This window comes from Diceros bicornis, chromosome 14 (assembly GCF_020826845.1).
Source record: "Diceros bicornis minor isolate mBicDic1 chromosome 14, mDicBic1.mat.cur, whole genome shotgun sequence".
Classification (NCBI taxonomy): Eukaryota; Metazoa; Chordata; class Mammalia; order Perissodactyla; family Rhinocerotidae; genus Diceros; species Diceros bicornis.
Window position 1 is genome coordinate 59147510 of NC_080753.1, and position 27540 is coordinate 59175049.

At 45.0% G+C, this 27540-nt stretch overlaps 1 protein-coding gene across 1 annotated transcript in view; it reads right to left on the bottom strand.

Moving 5' to 3' along the window:
- RREB1 (ras responsive element binding protein 1) overlaps window positions 1-27540 on the bottom strand; it is a 133223-nt gene that overhangs the window by 27568 nt on the left and 78115 nt on the right. The window contains 2 exon segments of the mRNA XM_058555324.1: window positions 9922-10058; window positions 10610-10754. Coding sequence (XP_058411307.1) covers window positions 9922-10058; window positions 10610-10754 — 282 coding nt within the window.

Below are 27540 nucleotides of genomic sequence, written 5' to 3' on the forward strand. Positions count from 1 at the left end.
ATCAGGGACCAGAGACGGTGGGAGGGGGAGGTCAGACTGTGACCTTAGACAACTTCTATCATGTGCATTGCAGTTGCCTGCTATGTCAGATTCCCCAAACATCCTGAGGTAAGAATCCCTTTGTGACCTTGTTAAAAAACCAGATTCCTGGGGCCACTTCAGATCTCCTGGTAATTACAATAACTACAGGATGGGCCTAGGAATCTGTACATGAACAAGCACACCAGGTGATTCTTACAGTTAGAGGAGTTTAGAAAACAAGTTAGAGTGAGAGGATCTCGAATCCATACACACCTTAAGCTATAAGCCTGTGAGACCTCTTCCCCCTTCCTTCCCTAAGCCTCAGGTTGCTTTCTCATCTGTAATATGGGGATCCATAGAGTTACTGTGAATAACAGATAACAAAATGCCTGGAAAACTGCAAATGCTATTCCAAATTTAACTATTATTTTATATTGCTAGGACAAAAAATCAGGAATAGTTTATTTCCTGGCAACTATAGCAAACATGAAAATGCAGGAAAAATGGAATTTTAATTTCAAAAGGATGTGTTCTCTCTTTTCACTCTCAAATTCACAATCGGCTCTCCTACTTCTGTTTAATCTTGAGACGCACTGGGAGAAACATGTGTTCTTCCTGGTCAGCCCTCCATCCTCCATCTGTTTCCTCATCACCCCCGGCCACAGCTCCTGAAGAGAAGCGCAAACCGCCCCAGCCTGCACTCACACTCAGAGCCTTCTAATAAAGTCTAGATAAGGCCTAGATCCACAACCTCACACCTCTGTTTTCACAGGATTTCAACCAAGGTGCTCCTCTTTTACTTCTGAAAAGATATAGAATGTCATCTCACAAGCAAACTGCTTGGAAGTGGCAGAGAAAAAAAATTCTGCATTGAAACCAGAAACACATCGTGAGGCTGGTTAAAAGGAAGAAAAAAACACCCACAGAAAAACACTGCCTTCTCTCTCGTCCTCCGCACCTGTTGACAGACCTTAAATCAAACCAGTGTGGAAAACCATCGCCGAGAAACATTTGGATCGGCCTTTGTCAGCTGGAGACACTCCGTATAACCAGCCCTCCCAACGCCCCACGAAGAACGCAATGCAACTTTGTTTCTGCGCAGCTCTTCAAGGACAATGGAGGTCATTGTGAACCTGAGGGCGATGCTACTGGATGCAGACGGCTGCAGGCACCAATCTTGGGGTATTTGCTAACCCCACTTCGGCTTGTCAGTTTTCATTAAGGCCACAAGCCATTGGTCGGGTGGTCCCCGCAACTCTCCCCTCACCTCCAGTTTGTGGGATATCTCAACCCTGCCAGGAACTCACGATTGCAAAATATTTAGATGGAGCAGAACTGTACTTCGAGTCGTCGGAGAGGGGAGTGCTGTAGGACGATTTCATTTTGCAAGTGATTTTTGACTACGTGCCAGAGGGAAATTTTAGAAATCTGAGGCTGCTTTCTGATTTTCTGGCAATGAAGGTGGCCCTATGTTGGAAACTGAGAGTTAACTTTTCAAAATGGAACCTAACTTTACTGTAAGATAAATGCATTTAACGAGGGAAAGTGTATCTAGCTGTAGGATTTAAAGAAGCTAACAAGGAGCCGGCCCGCTGGCGCAAGCGGTTAAGTGTGCGCGCTCCGCTGCGGCGGCCCGGGGTTCACCAGTTCGGATCCCGCGCACGCACCAACGCACCGCTTGTCAAGACATGCTGTGGCGGCGTCCCATATAAAGTGGAGGAAGATGGGCACGGATGTTAGCCCAGGGCCAGTCTTCCTCAGCAAAAAGAGGAGGAGTGGCAGATGTTAGCTCAGGGCCGATCTTCCTCACAAAATAAAATAAATAAATAAAGAAGCTAAGAGAACCCAATCACCCCTTCTAAAAACAAAACTTTCTTTTTTTAAAAAAATCACACACTGAAATAGACTACTCTGAAGAAAAAAAAATTCATCAGTGGAACAAACTCCAAAGGCCCATTTAAGTAAAGGTGAGATGACGTGTGAAACACAAGGATGAATGCTAAAATGGACACAGGCCCTCCTCAGCTTACAGAAGGGTAATCACCTGCATGTGAACTCAAATCATGTTGCTCACAGAAATAGTATTTCTGTATCCAAGGCAGTTCACCAGAGCCTACATGACCCAGAAAACACCTGAATTCCAGCACATGTAGCAAATGCTTCTATAAGAGAGTAAGAAAATTAAACTTAGAATACTAGAGTAGATTGTACCATTCCCCACTCCCCCACATGTGACCTCCCAGCCCCTGAACGGTAGGTCCCACAGAGCTGCTTACTCTTGGGGCAGGGGCTCTAGCAGTTCTATTAGGGGTGTGGTGAGGGAGGAGCTGTAGATATGGGGTATGCAGAGCAGGGGCTCTCCTCAACAGCAGAGGGGAAAAGCCACTGCCTCCAGCTTATCTCCTCTCCCCTGCCTGCCTCAGCACCACTTGTAATGTCACCGATGGGGTATGGGGAGGTGTGAGCACAGGCAAGAGAGGGCTGGGGTGGGGGTCCCCGGGAAGGGACATGCCTCCTGGAAGCACCCAGGGGGTGAGCCAAGTTTCCACTGTGGCCCCTGGTATGCCAAGGAACAGATGGCAGGATTGGGGGCTTCAAAGCTGGGGGCCAGAGGGAGGCACCACAGTCACAGAGAGCCTTCAACATATACTTTATCTTCAGCCCTTCCTGTCCTTTCTCCTTCAGAAATCAAACAAATGAACAAAATCCCAAAGCACACAGGCTATGGCCTGGAGGTTGGCTGGGCTGGAAAGAGCACATTGCTAATGTAGTCAGAGAAACTGGATTTCCACGAGAGCAGTGAATGCTCTGTCCTGAAGCCACAAAGAGATGGGAGCTGCCAACCGGTGTTCAACCTCTGCCACCGGCCGCCACAGGCAGAAGGCCCAGCAAGGGCTGGAAGGAGCCAGCTCCTGGAGGTCAAGGAAATACTCTCCTTCCTTAGCAGAGGGTTTGTCCTTTCAATTCTCAAAGGACTTAAATGCAAATGAATGATGTTCTTGTTCATGCCCCGATCCACCACTAGTCTTAGAAAAACAAAAGTTAACTTTTAAAAAGTCACCGAATTGAGGACTGACATGAACCACAGCTCGCCAAATGGGCGGGCACCAAGATATCTGTTCTTATACGACAAATGCTCTTGCAAGAGGACACTACATCCTTCTTTCTTATTTATTCTTTTTGAAGAGAACTTCATAATCTGGCCCGGGATTGAAATGTGGTGTGATAAATGTGCTATTATGGTATGGGCATTCTGTGTAGGGAGTAAGGTACAAGAAGCCCTAAACAGAGCCAGCAGTTTTCATGGTTCATAGTGGGGCTAACAGCTACTACTCAGGAATAACTCTCACCATGAAAGGCACCAGCCCTGAAATAAGGAATGTGTAACCACTAACTGGCGTGGACTTCCCAAATAATTTTCTTTAAGTACCTAAAATGGGAGGGGAACATGCATATGCACCGAAGATTAAGAGTCAAGTCAAGATAAATTTGAAGGCAAATTTATCAGCAATAAGATTTACAGAAATGGAAAACAGGGCCACCAAAAAGCTTTTTTTTTTTTTTTTTAACTTTATGGCTGAACAATTTTGCGATTGGCTCCTCCCAGTGCTTGTTACAGTAATACTGTATTCATCTGGTGACCTTAACGTTCCAGAGCAAGATGAAAACCCTGAAGTTAGCAAACAAGCTTAAAAGCAGCCCAAATAGATACCCCCGCCCCAAGTGCTTCCTGGGGGCACTTTACTTTTACATCATTCTATCAAGTCTACCACCACGGTAGGCAAGGGACAGGCAGATGACCCCCATTATCAAGAAAGGGGTAAAAAAGCTAAACATATTTTTGAGACTGCTTTGGCAAATATCAAACATCAAGAAATGCATTTCTTTAGAATCTCAGGTTTCCCTGACAATCTAAGGAAAATGATGTGCAGTCTATTATTTAAAGGTATCAAGTCCCTTCAAGCTTCTAACTCTAACTTTCACACAGCTGGATTATAAAATTCGGTAGGTAGGACACAAACCAAATTTAAATAGCCATTCAGTTTCCCAATCTTTACAAAAGCAAAACTAGATAAAAAGTGGCTCTTTAAAGACTAAAGCACAAACTGCTTTCACATTCTCTGTCAAGTGAACAGCACCAGAGAGAAGCCCCGGAACCCGACTCCTCAATTTCATTAGGACGGGATACCCAAAGAGTGGCACAAATCCGTAACTGTAAACGTTGCAAAGTTTAAAATATCAAAAGGGGCACGCACTCTGAGCAATAGTATCATAAGTTAAGTGTTCATTCAGTGTTGGGTACAGTCAGGACTGTGGATTGCCCTCTTCATCCTCACAACAGTCCTCAAATCCACTTTTCAGACAGGGACACTGAGCCTCAACTCGCCCAAGGCCACACAGACACTGGGCAGCAGGCTGGGATGAGGCCGGCAGGGTTAACTCCACTCTGCTACACTGCTAGGCTTTTTCTCTTTTTTTTTGCAGGTGCCCTAGCTCCTTCTACAACCCATGTCACATTCTTAATGCCTGGACACTGGACAGTGGCTCAACTGAGAGTCTTTCCTACCACTAACACTCCTGAGCTGCCAGCAGGGCAGCACCTGTTGTCGGGACCTGTGCAACACCTTGCTGAGAAAGCTGCAGCTCACCCCGGCTACTTCCTTGAGATACTGAATTTCTTGCTCATTATAGTGTTTTAATTGAGAGACTGACATTCCTTTTTTAAAGGGATTTCATGGTTCATTTTTCCTGCTCTGTCTCCAGAGGCAAGAAGGGGTAAGCACAAACAACCCCTCCTCGGAGCCCCACCCGGTTCAGACATTCCTCTCCCCTGGTGCCCACCCTCCCCTCCCTCCCTTCCTCCCGCCCCAGCCCGAGAGCTGACATCCAACAGCTGCACTAATCTCTCCCAGTTGCTGGGAGCAACAGTGCGGGCCCTGCGACAGGGGCTGCCCTCCCCTGGCCCAGGAAGCTGCCAGGCTGCACACCGCGTCCCGACCCTGCTCAAATGTTCAACCAAACCAGCATGGCGCGAAGCCGGGGCAGGTCTGAGGGACTTCACAACAGGCGAGTTGGCGTGAGCCCAGAAGTCCCGGAGAGGCCCCCTGGGCAGGGTGGAGTCGGGGCAGATCTGACAAAGGCGCCTCCAACTTCTAGGCCGGGCAAGGTGAAGTGTCCTTCCCTCTACCCTCGGCCCCAGCATCGTTTTGAATCTGCCTCCACCTAGGGCATCTACTAGGGCAGACCCCTGGGACTCGTCACACTGATGAATATTTTGCTATGTCCTTTCCCTATTTTCAGGATGACATTTAACAAGTGTGGGACCAATGCCACGTGAATTTGTCTTAGGGTCTCCCTGCAGGTGATGGGGCGGTGTGTGTGTGGGGTGCAGTGAAGGGAGTTGAACATTCCTTGGAACACTTGAGAATCCAGAAGAAAGAAGGTTCTGGCATCTCTCTTCACTGCCGCAAGGAGGGAGGGCCCTCAGCCCGCCCTCCACACCTGCAGCAGCACTTATTGCCCCTCACACAGTGTGTGCCGGTCAGAGCCCACTCGGGTTCCCATGTACTAATTCTTGACATAGATTTCAGTTTTTCTTGACATCGCCTTCAAGTTTTTCTTAGAGACAACCAAGATCAATGATTTGATCAGACTGAGGAGGGCCTCGACCCCGAGCAAACACAGTGAAGCGCCACCACACTCGAGGTGAATGTCAAGGGAAGCTTTACACTGACGGGGCCAGGCTCCCTCTGCCTGGACCACTGGGCGGCGAATTGACCCCCTTTGCTCTGTTTTATAACTGCCCATTCTCTTATCTTCTGACTGACCCTCGAGGGGCCCTGTCTCCAACATCACTGTTTTTTTCTCAGGTCTGGTCAAGTGCCTGGCACACAATAAGCACTTAATCATTTGCTGGATATGTTTTAACTGAAGTAATTTAAAAATTATTTATTACCTGATCTCCTTTGATCAAGAAGCTGGGTTAAGATTAGACAATAACTTTTGCCAAATTTTGCCGTCAGCAGCAGCCACAGAGCCACGGTGACTACCCGGACGCCAGCCCTCCAAGCCCAGCTGCCAGGCTGAGCCAGTCGCTCAGACACACGACAAGGGGCCTGTGCAGCAAAGCACTGCCTTGGCTCCCACCCCCGCCACAGGTGGGCTTGTCCTAGATCTGCAACTGCATGGTGGGCAGCCGAGCACTTGAAAGGTGGCTGGTTCACACCGAACCCACTGAATGGGCTGCAACTGTACCACACACGCCAGATTGCAAAGACCTCTTATGTAAACAAGAAAGTAAAATATATCACTGACAACTTTTATACTGATTATATGTTGACATTACATTTTGGAAAGCAACAGAGCATGATCAATTTCACTTGATTCTTTTTACTTTTTAAAATGTGGCTACTAAAGGGGCTTGCCCGATGGCGCAAGCAGTTAAGAGCGCGCTCCGCCGCGGCAGCGACCCGGGGTTTGCCGGTTCGGATCCCGGGCGCGCACAGACGCACCGCTTGTCGAGCCATGCTGTGGCGGCGTCCCATATAAAGTAGAGGAAGATGGGCATGGATGTTAGCCCAGGGCCAGTCCTCCTCGGCAAAAAAAGAGGAGGATTGGCAGATGTTAGTTCAGGGCCCATCTTCCTCACAAAAAAAATAAATAAATAAAAAATAAAATGTGGCTACTAGAAAATTTTACATGACACGTGTGGCTCGCATCCTATTTGTATTGGTCGGCGCTGACCTGGACTTCCCTCCCAGCTAACTTTACTCATGGCAGTGTACGGCCTGTTACTCTGTTCTATTCTTATAACCAAGGAAGATATTCAACACCCAAAACATCCTCACACAGGGATGTCCTCTCTGCATCCACCTGCTCGCTGAACATTCTGTCTGTCACCTCCAATTCCAAATGCCAGCTCTCAATAGGCCTGGCACTTCTCCTTCTCTGGGGGGCTGTACAGAGGGGCCGATTTATCACTGGTCATGTCAGAGCACAAGAAACACCTGACACTAAGAGCCAGAATCAATACAAGTGGCTTCATGTCTTCCTTTTGCTCTACACTAACAATTCATTAATTTGAAACACAGGAATGGAAGAGAACAGCCTCAGCGTTTACACAGCTTGGATTTCCAACGCTTTTTATTAAGGAACAACAGGCACCTTGCCAGCTTTGGGGGTAGGGGGCAAGGGCAGGAGAGAGAGAATCCAGCAGCTGTTGTCAGTTATAAACTTTCTGCCTAAACTGGTAGCATCCCACTGTGGTTCTGCTGCCTTTGGGGTTTGCAAATAGAGTTGGTGTCTATTTTAGCTCTGAGTTAACAAGCAGTCTCTCCCACCAGCTACTGTCACAGTTCACTGCCTGGCTGGGTTCTGCTGGCTCATGCCTGCCCCTATGGCCTCCTCTGATAGCAGGCTATTATGTGGAACGGCAGAGCAGAGAGGAGAAAAGGGAAATTAACTATGTTCTGTAATCAACTCTTTTTGGTTTCCAGACGTAAGCCCCACCCCACACAGCAACAGCCACTACACAGGGGATGGCCTGCTTGCCCCTACCATGGATGCGCAGCCACCTCTTCTTACGGCCATGTCCTGTGCTGTGGGCACAGCATCCAGGGGCTCCAGTGGGACGGAAGGCTGCCAGGAGGGGCTGAGTCTCTGCCAGGCTACAAACTTCTCCAGTCAACCCCTCACCAGACAAAGGGTGTTATTCCTGAGTAGGCAAGGGAAACAGGCAGGGCTTGACGTTCAACTTTACAGCCTATCTGCCCCGTCAGCCTTGGAGTCACGGCGAGTGAATTAACACCCATCAAATCGTGCAGGATGGCACAACCAATGTCCATTGCAACTGCCATTTCCGTCCTCTCTGAGTAGCAAGCCCAGCCTGTCCTTGAAGGAGGTGCTTGTCCAGAAGGCCCTGCTCCAGGAGAACTCACTCTCTTCCAGGCCAGCATTTAAGAAGAGACACTTGATCTTCCTCTGTCACTGCCATACACCGTGCTGTGCAGGCTCCAGCTCCCCAGAAATCTCTTGTGAGAGTCAGATTATTCTCCCTGTAGGACAGAATTATCTAGAAGGGGGCAAATGGAAGTTCCTAAGATGATATCTGATCACAGAATAAAACATGAAGTGAAATAAAACATATGGGGGAGCTCAGAGACAGGCAGCACCTTCATTCTTGTACTGCCTGGTCAGACGGCTATTTGGTAGAAACGCCAGGCAGGAGTCAAGGTCCCACCTGCTATTCCTGCCTGTGCCCACGACTCGCCATGTGAGGCTCATCTGGTAACTTCACCTCTGTTTGCTCAGGTCCTCGGTCTAGAGAACTATTTCAATATTCACTACCCACCACAAGCCCACATCCTGGGGATGCTTTGGACGTTAATGAAACCATGAAGTCAAGTTCCTGAATCTCTCAGAACTACAGGGCTTACAAAAGGAAGAACCAAATGCTTTTTCTTAGTAGACAGAAGAACAACTGTTAAGAGACAGAATCATAGAATTTAAGGCCTGAAAGGGATTATCTAGTCCAGCTCTCCTTCGAGGGTCAGATACAGCTGGTCGAGGTCCCATGTGAGCAGAGACAGGACTAGGATCCTGGGGTCCTGACCACCAGTCTACACCCGCTCCTACGCATGGCGCAATTTCCCGAGACAGGGGAGTTACGTAAAGACATTTTATAGCACTTCATTTGCTCAGCAGTTTAAACTCTTCATAAATTCTTTTTTCCCCTTAATGGAAAAATGTCAAGCTAATGGGATTAAGGATAATAATATTTGACAGGGCTTTAAGTTACCATATAATTGGGCTTTTGCCCCAACACAAAAGTCTCTAGCTTGCTCAGATCTTTTCACTCCTAAGTCACAACCAAACTCATGTCCTGAGGAAGGAAATCTGGTCCATATATCAGTGAGTCGGAAGAACAGATGTCCAGATTTCTACATTCCCAGGCTGCCTTCTGAAACCCAAAGCTGCAAGCACACAAGCGCTTGCCTCTGCTCAGGGTGAGCCTTCAGCTGTGCCCTTCGGGACGTGCTACTTTCAAGTCCCACAACTCCACCAGAGGCCCCTAGAGGCCTTGTTTCAATGCCTAAAAACTATGGCAGCAGCATTTTAAAAGTGGCAATTCTGTAGGAAAAGGTTCCAAGTCTACCTGTTCACTAAGAACACAGGACTTTGAGCCTGATGAGAAAGTTCTCAGAGAAGGTTAAAGAAAGAAAGCCAAGCCCCCCCACAACTCCAATTCTGAATTCTGCTGAAAAGTCATATTACCATCCATGTTTTCTGCCTGAGAAGGCTGAGGATCAGAGAACAGGAGACAGCAAAAACCTAAAATTGAACCTGGACCAGCGAACAATCACCTATTCCTCTTTTACTGTGACAGGCTTCACTTCAGGTTGAGGGTCTTGCATGAAGTAGAACTTTGTCTCACCCTAAAGGCTTTCTTAGGTTTCTGTGCTACCAGCATAGTCCACTCATGTGCACCCGATAGGTCCTTCCTGTGCTTCCCACATACTTGAGCACAGCTAACAATCATCTGGGTTGCAACACCTTCTGTGAAGAAAATGTGTCTGCTGCCCAAAAAACCCCTGTGAAGAGACTCCCTGTGCACGGGGGGCTCATGTTGATTGCTCCAGGGGCCTTGCCAGGAGGGAAGGAAGCACAGTGAACCTCAGTGAACACATCCTGTGGCTACGGCCACCTTCTCTCTGACACTTCCCAGCCTGACTTCTCCACAACATACACCATTCTTAACTGACTTACTAATGTCATCACACCCAAGTCAAATCATTTCCGTCCAGTTTGGAGTAAGGGAAATAAGATTATATCATATGCCAGAAGAAATAGGAATGAAAAAGAGCTTTCCAGGGTAGAGGTGTAGTCCGCCCTTTCTCCTACCTTAGTGGGTTATCTGAGTGGGTCTCCATGTGGGTCTCCAGTCCATACTTGCAAACAAACTCCTTGAAACATACTGGACAGTGAAACACTTCATCAGCCTTCTTCTCCAAGTCACCGGACTGCCCATCTTCCACCATCTTAGGGAAAAGAAAAAAAGTGAGGTCATGAAGCAGGCCTCCCACATGAGTCTGCTTCAGAAGAGAAGCCAACACTAAATCCAGAGACTGTATAAAAGGATGCCTCCTTCCTACATATTAAGGATGCTAATGACCAGTCTTTCATTCACACAACAAGTACTCACTGAACGATACTATCCATCCATCCATCCACCCACTCACCCACACACCCATCCATTCAACAGATGTTTATGGAGCAGCAGGTATCTGACAGGCACTGGGAATGAAAGAGCGAGGACAAGAGAGTCTCTATTGCTTATGAAGCCTTCATTCTCACTGGAGAAACAAGCATGGGAACAATGAGAAAGCTCTTCATGTCATCAGTGGGCTCAGTGAGGACATGCACACAGGTACTCTTTTCTGCAGACACTTTACAAAACAGTGTGGGAAAACACAAGGGAAAAGCTTAGGATGGATGTCTGCCAAGTCCCCAAACTGTGAAAATAAAGACTAGAGGTATTTCTGCCAAGAATCCTGTGGTTAGACACATCTGTGATGGGAGCAGAGAGGACCTTTTTAGCAGGTGCTGGGTCTTCCTTCTCTGACTCGGCATCATGACTCAGTTTCCTTTTGGAGGACAGCCGCCTGCGCTTCAGTGGGGATGGAGGGGCTGCAGCTGTAGCACTGTTAGGGTCCTTCTCATGAATCTTCATATGTCTGGAAAGAACAAACACACACACACAAAATGTGATTTAGCAAAAAACTGAGTTGGCTTATTTCTTTTACATTTTTTATATTTTATTTAGGCGTTGGTACCTAAATTTTCTTTAGTTAAGAGATATGGGGTATAATTTATACAGTGACATCTCTCTTTCTAAAACCGTATAATCTCCTTGAACTCCTCTTAAAGCTCTTGCAAGTGCTATCCAAAAATGTCGCTCAGTGCTGCACTGTCTGTTGGAAGACATTCATGAACTTCATTGGTGCTAATGAGATGACAACAAATTATCTGATGACCTGTTCCACTTATTCAGACAAAATGTACTACTTTGGGACACACAAGTCTATACAATCCAGAATTTCCAGATACTGCTAGATCATAAACCAAGTAATCACTCTGTACTTGCCCCCAGAACACCCCTCCATCTACCACTACTACCTGTTCTCTCTCTTCTGAATGTCGGGGGTCAAATTTGAGAAGTGCTGACAGAGCAAATGTCTGGAGTGCTTAAGATATGAAAGCCTTTTCATGTTGTTTATAGTATTACATGGATTTATAGATCACGAGAGTAGCTGGGACAATGGAATGAGTAAGTTACATGTTGCAACCCAGACGTCTACAGACTAGGAATACACATAAAAGAAAGTATTACATATAGTATGTATATGTCTGTTCCAAAAAGGCAGTTTTAAGGGTGACCTTATTTAAGTGACCTTACGTTATCAAGTTCTAAAACAAATATCCTAAGAACAAGGTCCCTAGATCTACAGGGAAAGAAAGAATGACATTACAAAAAGATAGTCAGTCTCAATTTCCTTACTTTATGACATAGAAGGTTTAGTTTTCCTTAATGACAATCATCACCACACCACCATCATCTTTGACTGGGGTTAAACTATGCCAGATGTAGGAATGTAGTCACAGCTTTTTATAAATAACTCTTTTATAGGATTATCTTACTGGAGAAGTTCTTAGGAATGGGAAAAAACAGCCAAGTTTTCATAACCTATCCTACCACATTTCCAGAAAGCAGCTCAGCTCAACTCACTTTCTGCTGTGCCTTCTTTAGAGACAGGCTGAGGATAAAAGGGCTAAAAAGCTCATGAACCACAAGCAGCAACAATTCAGGCTCTCAGGCCAAAGATTTGATGAGATGGCTAAGAGGCCTCTCCCACACAAAACCCCTGCCCTGGGGTACCTGAGCGTCCTCTTTTCTATGAGTGAGTGAAAGTAGATGCTGGACTTCTCTTGTTCTGATTCCGTAGACATACTCCAGAGAGTGGAGAGGTCCCCACATTAACTTCTGACCATACTGTCCCCCTGCCCAAAGAGCACCAGCCCAACCATCCACCAGCAGGTTGGATGTGGTCTAACCTTTGAGGAAATGGGCCTCAGGGAAGGAGGCTCAGGCCAAACCTCTGGTCTCTTAGGGGCAATGAGTGTGGTGGAGCAGAAAGATCTAGCGGGAGAAAACGGAAAAGCAGCACCGACAACCATCATGCCCACAGCCACATAATTCCCTGCTTAGATTATTAGGGAAGGATGCTTTATCATTAGTCCCTGGTCACCTACAACTTTGGAAAAGGTAATGGAAACAAACAGCCTTGTTGTAAATGCCCCTCTACTCCAAGGTAACTGGGATTTAAGGAGACGGTCACTTAATATTAGCGTTTGGAGGGATAAAAGAAAGGCTGGCAATTTCTTTCGACATTTATCGTGTGGCACATTCCAATTTTAGAAACGCAAAAAAAATTTTTTTAAAGCCTCTAAGAATTGAGGAAGGATGATAATACTAAGGGATGTAAATTAGTACCAAACCCACCCTTTCAATAAATCGCTCAAAATTAATTTTAAACATGAATATCCTTTTCTACAGCCGACAGGTGACTTGTGTGGAGGAACATGAGGCTACAAGAACCTGTAAGTATGCTGGAAATCAGTGACCGACAACTGCAAGCAGTTCACGAGCTCACTGCAAGCTGCATCTTTTCTATCATCATACTAATATTTACAAAATGATGCTTTATTATCTAGTTCTTGGGATTTCTGACAAAAGCTGTTTTCACAGCGCAGAGGAAGATGAGGGACTGGACCGAGCACTCAGCGAGGATCTGGTGGGAACTTTACACAGATCACTGTTTCCATTTTGCAGATGAGGCCGTTGAGGTGTAGAGAGGCTGACTCGCCCAGGGCCTGTCAGCTGGGACAGATGCAGGTGAGCCGATTCCAGAGTTCATGCTTTTTCCCCAAACTGCCTCCAAAGGTCAAGGCTTTGGATCTGTGTTCTGGATTGTGAGCTGGAATCTTAGGGCTCTAACCTGAACCCAAACACTTCCTCTCTGAGTGACTGCTGCCAAAGGTCTAGCAGTTGGTACCAAACTCTAACTAAATTTCAACGGGAGAACAAATGGCCTACAGGTCAGGCACAGAACATTCCTATCTCCAGTCCAGCCTGTCTTATTCTGAAAAACTGGGGCTGCCCGTGAACTGCATCATTGCTAAAGGCAGGGAGTGGAGACCAGATCAAAGCAGTCTCAAGGGCTCGGTGGCAAGTACAAGGCTGCCGAACACATCACCCCACTCCAGTTCTGCAACGGAGCCCAGCTGGAGCCCCAGGTTCAAAGCTCAAGCAATGCTCCATTCCAGGGTTAAATCTCCGGTTGTTGGGCAAGACATGGGGAGTTCCCAATCCATCCTTTCAGTTGCATGGTGACCAACATTTGCAGTCTCATTTAAGGACTCCACTTAGTCAACAGTGGAGCTGCCAGGGTCTGGGAGCCCCAGCCATTTCTGAAGTCGGGTGTGATCTGCAGTTAAAAGATTCTCCCCAGTCCGACCCCACTCTTCTTCCCTGGCCTCTGATAGCAGGAATGGCAACAGTAGCTGTCCATTTCCTCCCAAACGCTCACAGGAAGTGGGGCAAGTCACCACGATGAGCCAGTAATGGCCTCTTCCCGCAGAGCGTAGCCAAAACAGAGAGGAGGGCTGGTGGGGAGAAGACAGTCCTATTTCTCTTCTTTAGAAGGCTTGGGTCTGTTTTTCTCTCAGGTGTTATTTCAAGAGCTAATTCATCTAATTTCCATGTACCCTAAGAAGCAACAAATTACCACGAGCCTCAGAACTAGAAGGGAGTTGAGATACTATCCAGCCCCCTACTCAGCACTGAAAGTGCCTCTCCACAGCACACTGGAGAGATCATCATTTAGTTCTGCTTGAATACTTCCAGCAATAAGGACTTCTCCATTTTCCACAGTGCTAATTGTTGAAACCATCTTCCCCAAGTTGAGTCAAAAATTCTATCCTTTCTTTAAATGTCTATCTGTCCTCAGGAGCAACACAGAATCAGTCTACATTCTCTTCTACACGGCAGCTCTTCAAATAGTTCAAGACGACTACTGCATTTCTCCGAAGTTTCTATTCTCAAACTGAACAACTCCAGCTCCTTCAGCCAACCCCCTAAAGCTCTGCTCTCAAGTCGGTTGAATTATACTGGTTGCTACTAATCTCGAATACCCTCCAGTTTGTGAATATCCATGAAACGCTGGATCACTAGTGAACACCAGTGTAGATGTGGTCTGAGAGCGCAGGGCTCGGGGCTGGGACGACCACCCCCAGAGACTGTGTAAACAGAGCTGGGGTTCTCTTGTGCATGTTTAACAGCAATGTCACACCTTCAGTTCTTAGTAAGATCGCTGTGATTGCTAGGGTTCCCCTGTGCGTGTTTAACAGCAATGTCACACCCTCAGTTCCTAGTAAGATCGCTGTGATTTTTTCATTCAAACTGCTGTCAAGATTGTCTCCTCCATTCTGCACGTGAGCAGTTAACGTCTTTTCACTTTCCAGGTTGGCAAGGATGAGAAACGTGCAGTGTTGGTGTGGTTCTGGGTCTCTCACTTGTTGTTGATGGGAGTGAAAACTGGGAACAACCTTTCCGCAAAATGGCTGAGTAACTGCGATCAGAATTTTAAATGTGTATGCCCTTTATCCCAGTAATTCCACTTCTAGAAATTTCTCTTAAAGAATAATAATTGGACAAGTGTGCAAAGATCTACGCACAAGGATTGATATATGAGCGTAACTCATGGAGGGACACACTGCAAAAACACTGACAACTGCAGGATTCTCAACCGGCTGGTCTTGATATTTTGAACTGGTCACCCTGCTTTCTCTCTTGTCTTTCCTTCTATTGTTCATTCTCTACACAGCAGCCATGGTGAGCTTCCAAAACGTGGATCAAATCATACCACTCCCCTGATTAAATGCCTCTGATGGTCTGTTGTTAGAATTAAATCTGGCCTCTGCCCATTTCTCAAGCCTCATTTGTTGGCCCCCTACCCCAATCCCCAGGCCTTTTCAGACAAGCTAGCTCCCTCTGGGTTCCTCAAACTCACCCGACTAGTCTGGCTCCATGGCCGGTGAACTTGCTGCTCCTTCTGCCTCGGCTGCCCCATCCCAGACCTTCTAGGGCTGGCTCCTGCCATTCAGGTTTCATGTCAAGCGTCCCACCCCACTCACGCAGATGCTCTCAAGCCTACTACCCAGTTTTACTTTCTTCATAGCACATACCAGTAACTGAAAAATACTGTGTCTTGACTTGTTTGACTGTCTCCTCAGTCTCAATCAAAAATAAGTTCCATTAAGACAAGAATCTTGTTTCTCTTATTTTCTGTACTAGTCCCTGGTGGCACATAGTAGGTGACTATTAAATATCTGCCAAATGGCTGAATGGAGGGATGAATGAAGTATAGGCAGAAAATCTGTTATACCTGCAGTATCACTACAACATATGTCCTCAGTTTCTAAGACACCTCATAATTTACTTTACTAGGATTTAATGTGAGCAAACTTGATACAACATTGTATAGCAAACAGTGCTGTACTGAAGGGACTTTAATGAAAAACATCCTGAAGATGAACACTGAGGACACACGCTAATTTTTTTTCTTATTGGAATTAATCTGTGGTCATGCATTCAAAACTACACCTACATTCATAGCAGACAGCAGTTAATGTAAAGTCAAAGTAAGCTTCTGCTTTTTGTATAAAATTCTAGAATTCTCCTTTGGAGGCATGCCACTTCAACAGCAGAAATCCTGCCACACTGTGGTCTAAGGAAGGAATTTTATCATAACTCTTTTAAGAGTCAAGTGAAGTTCTCTCCCATTTATAACACCCGGGGTGGGGGCAGCGCTTTTACAGAAATGAACAAAAATACTGCAGATGGTTTTTAAATTAGGAAAAAAATCTAAACCTGAGTACTTTTTAGAACTGATAGGAGCCTACTTTGAATTCTGGGGTGGATGCTGATTTTCAACTCAAAGCTTTCCTCCTGTGAATGTTATCATTTATTTTCTAAAACGTGAAGAGATCCATTTTAGCTAGCGTGGGCTGTCTGTCAGAATACTGAACATTATCAGAGATGAAACAAATACACCTCGTACAAGAGCTGAAAGCCAATCTAGTAACTCACAGGAGACAGACCAACTCCTACAGCACGTCCCTCCCTTCCTCCCCAAACCGCCTCGTTTCCAGCTCCAAACATAGAAACTTTCTGCTGACCTTTCTTAGGTACCTAAGTCTGTCGATTTGGAAATGGAGGTAAACTCATTAACCATTCAAGCACTGGCTTGCTCTGAGAAGCAAGGAGGAATTCAGGTAAATGAAAAAGCAAATTAGGGTGGGAGGATGGTGCAGTAGATAGAGAGACCATGTGATGGCAATGAAGTCTTGGGGTGGTCTCAGAGCACTGAGACATTTTAGATGATATATTCTCTGGTTCTACCATCTAGTAACCACGAAAGACTCCACAGGTCACTTAGGCTACCTCAGCTTCAGTTTCCACATCTGTAAAATGGGGATAATACTGCCAATCTCCCAGAGCACTGGTTTTCCAACTGTGGTCCTCCAACCAGCAGCATTGGCATCACCCAGGAGCCTGTTACAAACCCAAATGCTCAGGCCCAGCCCCAGAACCCTGGGTTTCCACAAGCCTTCCAGGTGATATTCACGCCTGCTCAAGTGTGAAATTATTCAACCCTTTGTACTGTTCACAGATTTGGTTAATTATCTGACTGGGACATTGACATTTGATGGACATAAGCACTAAACCTCTCCCAGGCTCACCCTGCAATATACCAGTAGTTTCTGGAGAATTTTACCAGGTATAAATACATTAACAAAAAAAGTTGGGAAATTTAACATTCTCAGAATTATTTTGGGTGTAAAATCCTTTGGAAAACTCGCAACAAGTTTACAGGATCACCCAGCAGAAGGTATCCTCATGGCAAGTCCCAAACATCCTTCAAGCTATCTCATATCTAATTTACCTATGAAAGTCAAAGCTCAGGCAAGATCTAGATAATTCCAGTATTTCCTAACTTTTCCATCTTAATTTCCTCATAGGTTTTATTAGTCTAGGAGCTAATTATTTGATCCTCCGAGCAAATGGCATTATAAGGAAGGTCACTCATTCAGTAGACAGGACACAAATTGTACACAAATAGCACTCAGCTCCGCTTGGGTCCTTGCAAACTGAGGTCAACAGGTTCCAACAGGTTTTCACAGCCTGATTATAGACCCATCCCCATCTGTAGAGGTGCTAGCTTTGTTTTTCCAACAAAGCCTTGTGATAACCAAAGAGGGAATGAATGAGATTAAGAAGCATCACAGCTCTACAACCTACGTTTTGGGCCAAAGAAAAGTCAGTTTCCATAACAGACGTTTGGGGTGAGGGGTGGGGGAATTTAAGAGTAGAGAGCTCTGACTGATGACTGTAAGCTTGTAACGTCAATGGAGTTCTGTGCCAGCTAATGAGGGGATGAGGAGTGAAGACAGAGGTGGATGAGGGGCCGGAGAGAGTCTGGCAAGGCATCAACCAAGCGATTCCCAGTGTGGCTCCACCTGTGAGCTCAAAGGCACCTTCTAGCAATTCAGGTGTTGTTCAGGTTCAGTCATGCTTATCCAGAAGGCAGGTCACGCCAGCTGTGCCGGGGTGTGGAAGAAGGTTTGACGATGGTGTAAGCAGCCTCACTGACCGAAGAGACAGCACCCTCAGAAAAATCTAGAAGTCAGCCTAGTGTGAGGTGCAAACCTCAGAGAGGCGTTTTCCACTGTCTGCAGGCTGGCTGTGGGAATGCCTCTGGCAGGCTGCTCCCAGGATCTCAGGATGCTCACGGTGAAATGCTCGGATACTGCACCCACCCCACCACAGGGCAGCGAGATTCCATGTCCTCTGACATGGGCAATGTGACCAGCGGAGACTATGATAAAGAGAAGTTTACACCTTAGTCCTAATACAGATGTTTATTCCTACTGCCTCTGCCTCTGCTCAGGGGCAAAAGATGAGGCAGATGTCTTTAAAGACCACATCCCACACGTCAGTTTTTCTCCACAACCTCCTCTTCCTCTGCAATATTAGGGAAACACAACCCAAGAGCAGAGAATGTCTCTCATCTTGTTGACTGCAGCCTAGTGCTCTGGTGGTGCCAGTGTAAGGATCGAAACGATATGAGAAGTTAAGAAATCTTAATTCAAAGTAGGATGTACCAGGAGTTCAGTTTCACATTACTCATTAACAACTGTCTTTACACACTCTACCTCCACAGCTCCTCAGCCCTGAGTTGCTTTCCAACCCCGACTTAGGGGTACAGTTCTGGCTGGACCCTGATTTCTGCTCTCCTGTCCCATCGTTTCCTGTCTCTGGGTTCCTCTACAGTGTTGGAGAAGGCAGTTCCTTATCCATCTTGGTCTCGGGTAAGACCTTGGTACAAACACTTCCTCACTGATGGACAGAGCTGGGATTATGATGCTTGAAGAATATTTTTCCCTCAATGTCCCCAGTCTCCCAGCCACCCTTCAGGTAGAAGAAAGGCAATCTCTTGGCTACTGCATTCTTGTCCCCTACTTCCATGCTGATACTGGAAGTTGCTGACCTCAGAACAGATTCAAGATCCAACATTCTCTAGTTATTGACTGTCTACTTAGAAAACAGAGGGCCCTTCACTGTTCATTGTAAAGCTCCTTCTTCCTCTCCTGACTTTCAAATACAGTGGAGGGGAGCTTGGCAGTCGGCCCATGTCAATAAGTATCAGCCTTTAAAAATCCTTATTCTAGACTCTGTTCCTAACCATCATGCCTTTGAATCAATATAGCCTAAACCCTCTTGTACTTCTTTTTCCTAGGCCTGACCTTGTTTCGCTAAAATAAATTTTCATTTGTTATAATACTCTCCATACATTACTTGGCTCCCTGGATACCTGTTTTATAATACCCACAAAAATATGTAGTATATATTTCCATATAAAATCACAGATTCTTAAAAAACAAACAAAAGACCACAGAGGTTGGATGAGATGACCTCTTTCTCACCCAAAGAGAACTTATTCATGCAGAGCTGAAATTGGCCTGCATGAACCATCCCTATGTTAATCTAGACAAACAATAAGGAGAAAGTTACCACTTTCCCACTTGCCAGTCCCTTAGACATTGCAGGGCAGCCGCCATGTAGTAATGGACTCTTCCCCCTCCCTGGGCTAAACTCCCTCCATTTCTTCAACCTTTCCATACAGACGGGGTCCCAATCCCACACTCAGTGCTGGCTCTGTCCCAGGAGTGACTTCCGTATCTATGGTCTTAGGTGATGGAGCTCATCTGAAGTTGACATTCCCCAAGTGGCCTCATCAGCCCAAAGCCATTACCTCCTCTCCCATTACTGAGGGAAGCAATCACCCCCACCCCTACCCCCGCCCCTCAGAGAATGCCTTTATGCGGCAAACAGCTAAAAAACTACAGTCAAGCCAATCCCCAAACCTAAGCTTCATGGCAGAATGGAAACGCTCAAGTCACCAGACCCTTTTTTACTTCAGCCCCGGAGGCAGCTAGCTTTAGCTTTCTCAGAGATGGCAGAACCTAGTTATTCACATCCTTTTTCTTCTTGCAGAGGAGGAAGAGATGACTATCTCCACAATAAGGTAGTGCCAAGTCACTGCGTGCTGCTCCTCAGCTTCTTCTAAAAGAGGAACAAGAAATGCTTAGGCTGGGCTGTTCAAGATGGCCTGCTGCCCGCCAAAGAGAGAAATGGAAGGTGCAGGCGGAGGGTGCGGGCAGGAGCACTATGGAAAGGAAAGTCACCACCACTATGGGGACACCATAATATATTACTTAGGGGCCAGTGAGAAATAGCCGAGAAGGAAGGGGGTACCGAGATCAGGTCACCTCTGATTTGGGAGAGAAAAAATGAAAATGAATCCAAAGAGAAACGTCACCTGAAAACCAACTAGGCAACAGAGCCCCTTGTCTGTGACTGCAGTAGTTTACAGTCAACTTTCAACCCAAATGGGATGAATGCAGTACACATGGGCCTCTGCTTGCCAGAGGTGACACAAATAATCAAATGATGTGCTGCAAGAGAGAGCAGCACGTTATTCCATCAACAAGAACCCAGGAAGAGAAGGAGCCTAAGAAGAAGGGTTACGTTCTTAGCTGAACCCCATAACACTGCAGACCTCAGTTTTCCACCCTTTAAATTGGAACGGTCCTCTTGAGTGAGCTGGGTTATATAAGCATGAGGAATAAGAATTAAGTGCTGACACCACATACCAAGGAACCCATTATGCAACTGAATCTCTGGTTTAAGGAAATACAAAATCTCTCCCCACTGAAGGCCGACAAGCTATCAACCCAGAGCCCTGGAAGCGGCAGAGGAGGAAGGCCCACTGGCACATACATACACGCCCAAGGGCAGGCGAGTGAGGAGCCAGTGTGATAAATACATACGCTAAGATTTCTGCATTGCCGGTTCACTTTTTAGTGGTGGGGGAAGAGGGCGGATTTTGTTGCTAATCACCTTCCTTCACAAATCTGAAAAACACTGACAGTGAGTGGGTACGTTTTGATGTTTGCTAGCACCAGCTTGTTCAGCCCAAACAGGTTGGACGGGTTGAATATTTAAACAAAGGCAGAAAAATGCAAGGTATAAAGCAGGACGTGCAGCGGTGGAACTGCAGCCAGCACGCTGTAGGTTTACGTTTGTGATCTAACGCCGGGCATCAGGCTGGCTCTCCTCCTCCTCTTCCTCTTCACGTTGCTACTTTCATATTCTAAAACTAAACAGGACACACACAGGGTCTGTTCAAAGTTCTCAGGACCTCAGATGTGTGGAGTGGGGAGAGAGGGGGAGGGGGCGGGTCGTACTCCAGGCAGAGGCCAGCCCCTCTGCTCTTCATCTCAACCCCAGCGAGCACATACCTTACCTTCCGTGACCTAATTTCTTGCTCTCACAATTGTCAGGCTGTTCAAGTGTAGGCAAGCAAGGGTGCTCCAGATTTTGATGCTGCTTACCAGTTTTACCTGGTGCAACTGAGCTTTCAAAATATTTCAACAAGATATGTCAAAAACACCATACTGCCTGCATTCAAGAGAACATTTCTTTTGCCTCTGCTTAATCTCCAAAAACAAACTAACAGACAAACGTGACCTCTGCCCAAACAGAAGAAAACCTAAGTTATAAACATCAGCACCCAGTCAGCCAAATGATAATAAACTATTTAATTATGAAGCAGATCGCAAATTTGAGAAACAGTGCCAGGACAAAGAAGGTTTGACTGGTGCTGAACACATCCTCACACTTCGATAGTTTTCTGAACGAGCTCTTTTTGGCATAACTGAACTCAAACTCGTCCTTCAGAGAAAAACGCAAAATAAGATGTGAGCACCAGCCACAAGTACATTTTTCAAATATCCTTTTAAAAAAATAAAATAAGCCATGTTGATTGTTAAGGGGTATTAGAAAAGAAGAAAAACAAACACTAAGGAGAAGGGAGAACGTTTTAGAGAATGTCAGTCTAGCAAACACAAAACAGGCTACACAAGAGACTGTCCACTGAATTGGGTCAACTTGCAGCTTTGCTATTTCCTTATGCTTTTTATCTTACTTGAATAATAAAATTCTGTGACAAATCACTCTAACCTGTTGTCTCAGAGAATAGCTTTCTATTGTTTGCAGATTTCTAAAATGTAAAGTAAGAATTCTAAAAAGGACCACAGACTCCCATCTAATAGTATAAATGTAAATCTACACGAACAATATAAAAACACCACAGAACAAGCAATCCCCCCAAAAGAAGTATTCAATTCGGAAAAGGAAACTTAGGCATATGGCACACAGCACACAGCTTCTCTACAAAACAGTGCTCTCAGAATGTCAGGTTCTTAGAATGCAACTTATGGTACCCTCGTGGTTGAAAATCACAGAGTCTGTTATCTTGGTTTTGTAAATACACATGCTTACCAGCATGTAGAAGGGATTGGTAGGTTAAATTTCTGAAGGAAGAAAAGAAAGGATGAGAACCACAATTTGTTGAACATCTCATGTGAGCCAGAGGCTTGGGTATTTTTATAGCATTTAATTGTCAGAACAAGAAACTCTGTGAGCAAAATGTCACCCCCATTACAGACAATGAAACAGAGGCTCTCTTAGCCATTCCGCAGAGCATCCTTTATCAGCCCTAGCCAGAGAGGAAGGAAGAGCTCTCAAAAGCCATACAGAGAGGCTGCCTTTATGTAAACCGCTATTGAAGTTAAAATAAAAGCATACAGGTTTCAGTTCCAGCCAGTGAGGTGTAAAGAAAAGCTAAGAACATTTAAATATAATTAAACAATAAACTCGTTTGGTGAAAGCTTAATAATGCTATTGGGGGAAACTGGTAACAGACATTTTGCTGTGATAAATAGATTTGTAAATGTTCACTCTCAAGGGGAAAATTCTGGGACTCTTAATGATGTGGACTCTCAAGAGAGCAAAAAGCATATTAAGTGGAAGGAGGTATTATACTTAAATGATTTTTTTTTTTCTGGTTAAAAAGAAAAAAGTTTCAACACTTGTTAAAGCTTTCTAAACTAGACCTGAAGTATCTCTGACTATTTCAGTACACAGAGAACTAAATATATGGCAACTGCCTTCCTTGATACCCAAGTACTACCATCATCAAACTCCCAAAAAATATTCCCTGAACTTCCTCCATATGTAAGGATCGTATGTCCTGCACAGTTCACACGGTGCTGACTGTGTATACATCATTACAATTGCATTTACACCAACTCCTCAACAATCTTTGTAGAGAGCTGCACGAACATTTTCCATCTTCTAAGTGGAGCTGAATGTGTTAAGATCTCTGAGCATCCCTGGAAAACATTTTCTTCTGATTTGTTTTTCCCCCTAAGGGAGAGAGACTTACTTGTAGATAACAGAAATATTACTCTATAATCATTTTTTACTTCTTTTTTTGGGGAAAAATTTCAAAGGAAACAAAATGTTCATATAGTCCTGGGTAAGGTGACCCACAGATTTTTATCCTACCAATAAGTTCTTCCCATGTGAACTGACCCACCAAGGACTATGTTGGGGAAGCAGGCACCTGGTGATTAAGACTCATTTCAAGATGGGACTAGCTGAGCCTTTGAGTGCTCACCACCACCCGGGAGAAGTGGCAAGTACCAAGACTAGTTACAGGTGTCCTTGGAAACTCGATATTAGCATGACAGAAGTTCACAGGGCCCTTCCTCCTGCTGGACTCCAAAGATAAAGAAGTAATTATCTTCTTCCAAGACACCGTCCCACCTCTGCTCCTTCTGTCCTTTAATGCTGGCCACCTGTTCAGACGCCCAAGTTCAGTTGTGCGTTCCAAAGCTGGCTCTGCCTAAGCATCTGAGAGTAGTGTGCTAAATTCGGAGCCTCTGTGGTCTCATTTGTCATGGAGTAGCTCACATTTCTGTGCAGCGAATGTTTTCTTCCAGCATAATAGGAACACATAAGCCCCTGTTCCTGAAGACTGTCCATTATCAAGTGACACCCTCAGGGTCTCTGTCTCCTGTACTTAGCAACAGAAAAAGTCATGCCCATTGTAGTAGGAAAGAGAGCCTGCGGCAAAACAACTAGATGGCGTTCCCGGGATTTCCCTTCCTCATCTTCATTCTTCTAAAGACACAGCTGAAATGAGAACACATCCCTGCTCTCTGGAGAAGTTAGTCAGGAAAGCTTGCTCCTTCCAGGGTCTTCAGTGTGTCCTTAACACAATGCATACAGTCACGCGCCGCAAAAAGATGTTTCGGTCAACAGACCACTTATACAACGGTGGTCCCATAAGATTAGTAACATATAGCCTAGGTGTGTAGTAGGCTGTACCATCTAGGTTTGTGTAACCACACGCTATGATGTTTGCACAACGACGAAATCACCTAACAATACATTTCTCAGAACGTATCCCTGTTGTTAAGCGATGCATGACTGTACTCCACAACTCTCTTTATAGCTTAAAAAGTCTATAGTTTGTAAAATGAGGAACAAAGTGAAAATTAATTTCCTATTTTCCCAAGGCAATCACAGTCTGCAAAAGAAAAATACCCACTTCAGAAGTAGGATTTCTTCCAAATGAGATCCATTTCTATCCTCTCTTTCAAGTATCATCACTTCTTCATAGCTCTGCAGTCCAGCACTTTCTGCAAAATTTTGCAAACTGCAAAGCTCAATGCCCTTTTTCCTACATTGAGCTCTCCCAGAGGGTGTGCTCTGGCTCAGTTTCCCAAGCTTGTTTTGGAAGACAAGCACTGCTCACTCCAAATTTTCAACGTGGGAGCAACTGATAAAAGAGTTCTGGGAAGTTACAACCTGGAGCCACGGCGATATTTCCATGATAGATGTTTTGCACTCAATGGCGGCCTATTATTCTGCCCAGGAACTAACTAAGCTGTGGTTAGAAAGGTTTGGGATAAAGGATTTTCAAACCTCAAAAACATGAGAATCCGCAGACAGGGAAGTAGCAACTTGAAAAACTGTACCAGATATGGTAATAAATTGAGAAGGTCTCTCCCCCAACCTTTTTCAAAATGAGCTGAAATCTGTATCACTCTAGTTGCCCTATTTACCAAATATACAATTACTTTCAAAATATCATTTAAATTTATTTACTAGAATTAAATTATAAGAAGTTATGGGCTTTATCAGAGCTACAACACACCTGTCAACATGATTACACATAACAATTTATATGCTACCTAATTCTGTGAAGTTTGTTTTCTTTTACTAATATAACATCTACTGAGTTGATTATGTGCTGAGGGTCTTCTCATAAAACTAAGATAAAGGAAACTACAAAAAGTGTGACTAGCCTTAAAAACAAAGATAACAAACACATTCATAAAATGATTAGTAGCCAAAGGAAACAGAGTGAGCTGCTTTATAAAGTGGGTGGCTACAAAGAATACCTCAATATCAGTTAACAGTAACCTGAAATTGAAAAGGACGTAATTCTTGAGGTCCATGTTGTAAGATGTATAATGAGGCCCTCTAAGTGTTGCAGCAACAAAAATCTGGGGTGGGGCCCAGATCTGCCTCCTACAGCATGCTGCTCAACAGTAAACACCAGGAAGGCAAGGCTTATCAGGAAGAATGTGCACACACACAGAGATACGAATCACACATGCCTGTGTAGACGACCTTCAGGACAGGAGGGTGAGCAGAAGGCTAAGGGAAGGTGAACTATGTGTTTCTAAATGACATTGTGTTCCAAACCAGCCCTGTGCAATCGGAGAAATGGATCAAGAAATCCACACCATAGGGAACCATGTCTCAGCAGGGGTCCTACTCTATCGGTGTCCATCAGGGGAGAGACTGAAAATCAGAGCATAGAGGCACGTCACACGAAACTGGCACAGCAAACAGGGCCTAGAGCAGGTTATAAACAAGATAGAAGAGGGACACGTGGGGGTGGGCACCCAGGGTGCATGGAGAAGCACAGGCCAAAGGTCTCTACTCATTTAGCTCAGAATGGGCTCCAGAGCCCCCAGCAGTGAGCTCCTGGCTCTACTGGATCCTAGTCAGTGCCACAGACCTTGGGAACAGCAGCAGTGGAAGGGAAATGGGAAAAAAACTTCAATCTTGAGCACCAAACTTATAGCTGACTGACTTCCTTCCAAATGAGGATGCAGCTAATCAGAACTTGGGTTTTCACTATTCTTTTTACCTCCTGCACACATGTCCCAGGGCAGCCCTGGCCCCTGATTTATGTAACACAGGTATGCGCTTAGGAGAGATCACAGCTCACCATTCGAGTCTCAGATTCTGGAACAGATCGACTGGGACAAATAAATCTCACTCCACTCTCTCTGGCACATTTTTGTAAGTTTTTTCACATATTTATAATTTTTTTTCAAAAGTACAGTTTCACCAACAAATGAAGGTGGTAATGACTGTGACTGATTACCCAAAACCGAATGTTCTTTTAACCCATTATTTGCAATTTTCTGCAGAGGACAAAATAAATGTGGTGTGATAAACTCAAATATTCTAATAAATTTATTTTTATTTATTTTTTGGTGAGGAAGATTTGCCCTGAGCTAACATCTGTGCCAGTCTTCCTCTATTTTGTATGTGGATTGCTGCCACAGCATGGCTGATGAGTGGTATAGGTCTGTGCCTGGGATCTGAACCCATGAACCTGGGCAGCTGAAGTGGAGCGCGCTGAACTTAACCACTATGCCACAGGACCGGTCCCCTAAATTTTTGTTACTTAAATTACAGATTTAGTATAACAAAAAGGAAAAAAACACAGAAAAAAACAACCTCTCAATTTATTTTCTGGCATTTTATGAATGTTTAGTCAGTACATTCTCCCTCACTGTCACATACAACAACAAATTATATCAGTCACCACTTATCTATAAGTACTATTTATTTAGCAAATATTATCCCAAGTGCTTTGCATGTATTAATTCACAAAGACCCACGATGAAGGTACAGATATCACTGCCTTTTACAGATGAAATAAATGAGACACACACAGGTCAATAATCTGCTGAGGAGTGGCCCACCTCTCACAGATGATCACAAGGGTGCCTTCAGCTATAAAACTATAAACTCAGAAATATCCCCCTGCTGGGATATCTCCACAGTACACTGTAAACTTCAGAACGCTTTCACAAACATTACTGCATTTGAGCACAAGTTCTAAATGAGTTATTACTATGCCAATTTGTTAAAGTATGGAAAAATCGAGAGATTTCTGCAAAGATCTACAGAATAAGGACTAGACTTTGTCCCCCAACAATTAGTCTTCTTCAAATCAAGACGAGTTACAATAATTAGAATCAGTACAGGGACCGGCCCCATGGCGTTGCGGTTAAGCGTGCGCGCTCCGCTGCTGGCGGCCCGGGTTCGGATCCCAGGCGCACACCAAGGCACTGTTTGTCAAGCTATGCTGTGGCGGTGTCCCATATAAAGTGGAGGAAGATGGGCACAGATGTTAGCCCAGGGCCAGTCTTCCTCAGCAAAAAGAGGAGGACTGGCATGGATGTTAGCTCAGGGCTGATCTTCCTCACAAAAAAAAAAAAAAAAAAAAGAATCAGTACAAAACCTAAAATTAACACAAACAACCCTAAGGCCTGCTTTTAAAAAATATTTATAAACAAAAATTTACAAACAATGCCAATATACACTGTTCATAAATGAGCAATGTATCTTAGGGTAATATCAAGGGCTGTGCTATAAAAAATTCAAGATCACTTGTAAGTCTATCTGTGTATACTCAAACAACACACCATAATAAAATTCAGAAAAAAGTCATTCCATGCTCATCAAATACAGTGTACTATGCTCATAGGATGGCTGAAATAGTTTAATGCTGAAAACAATGCTTTAGGACAACATGAAATTGTTCTGAGCGGGGGGGAAGGGTGAAAGAGTGCTTTTTTCCTAATACGCAAGATGACACAAAAGCTGTGTCAATTACT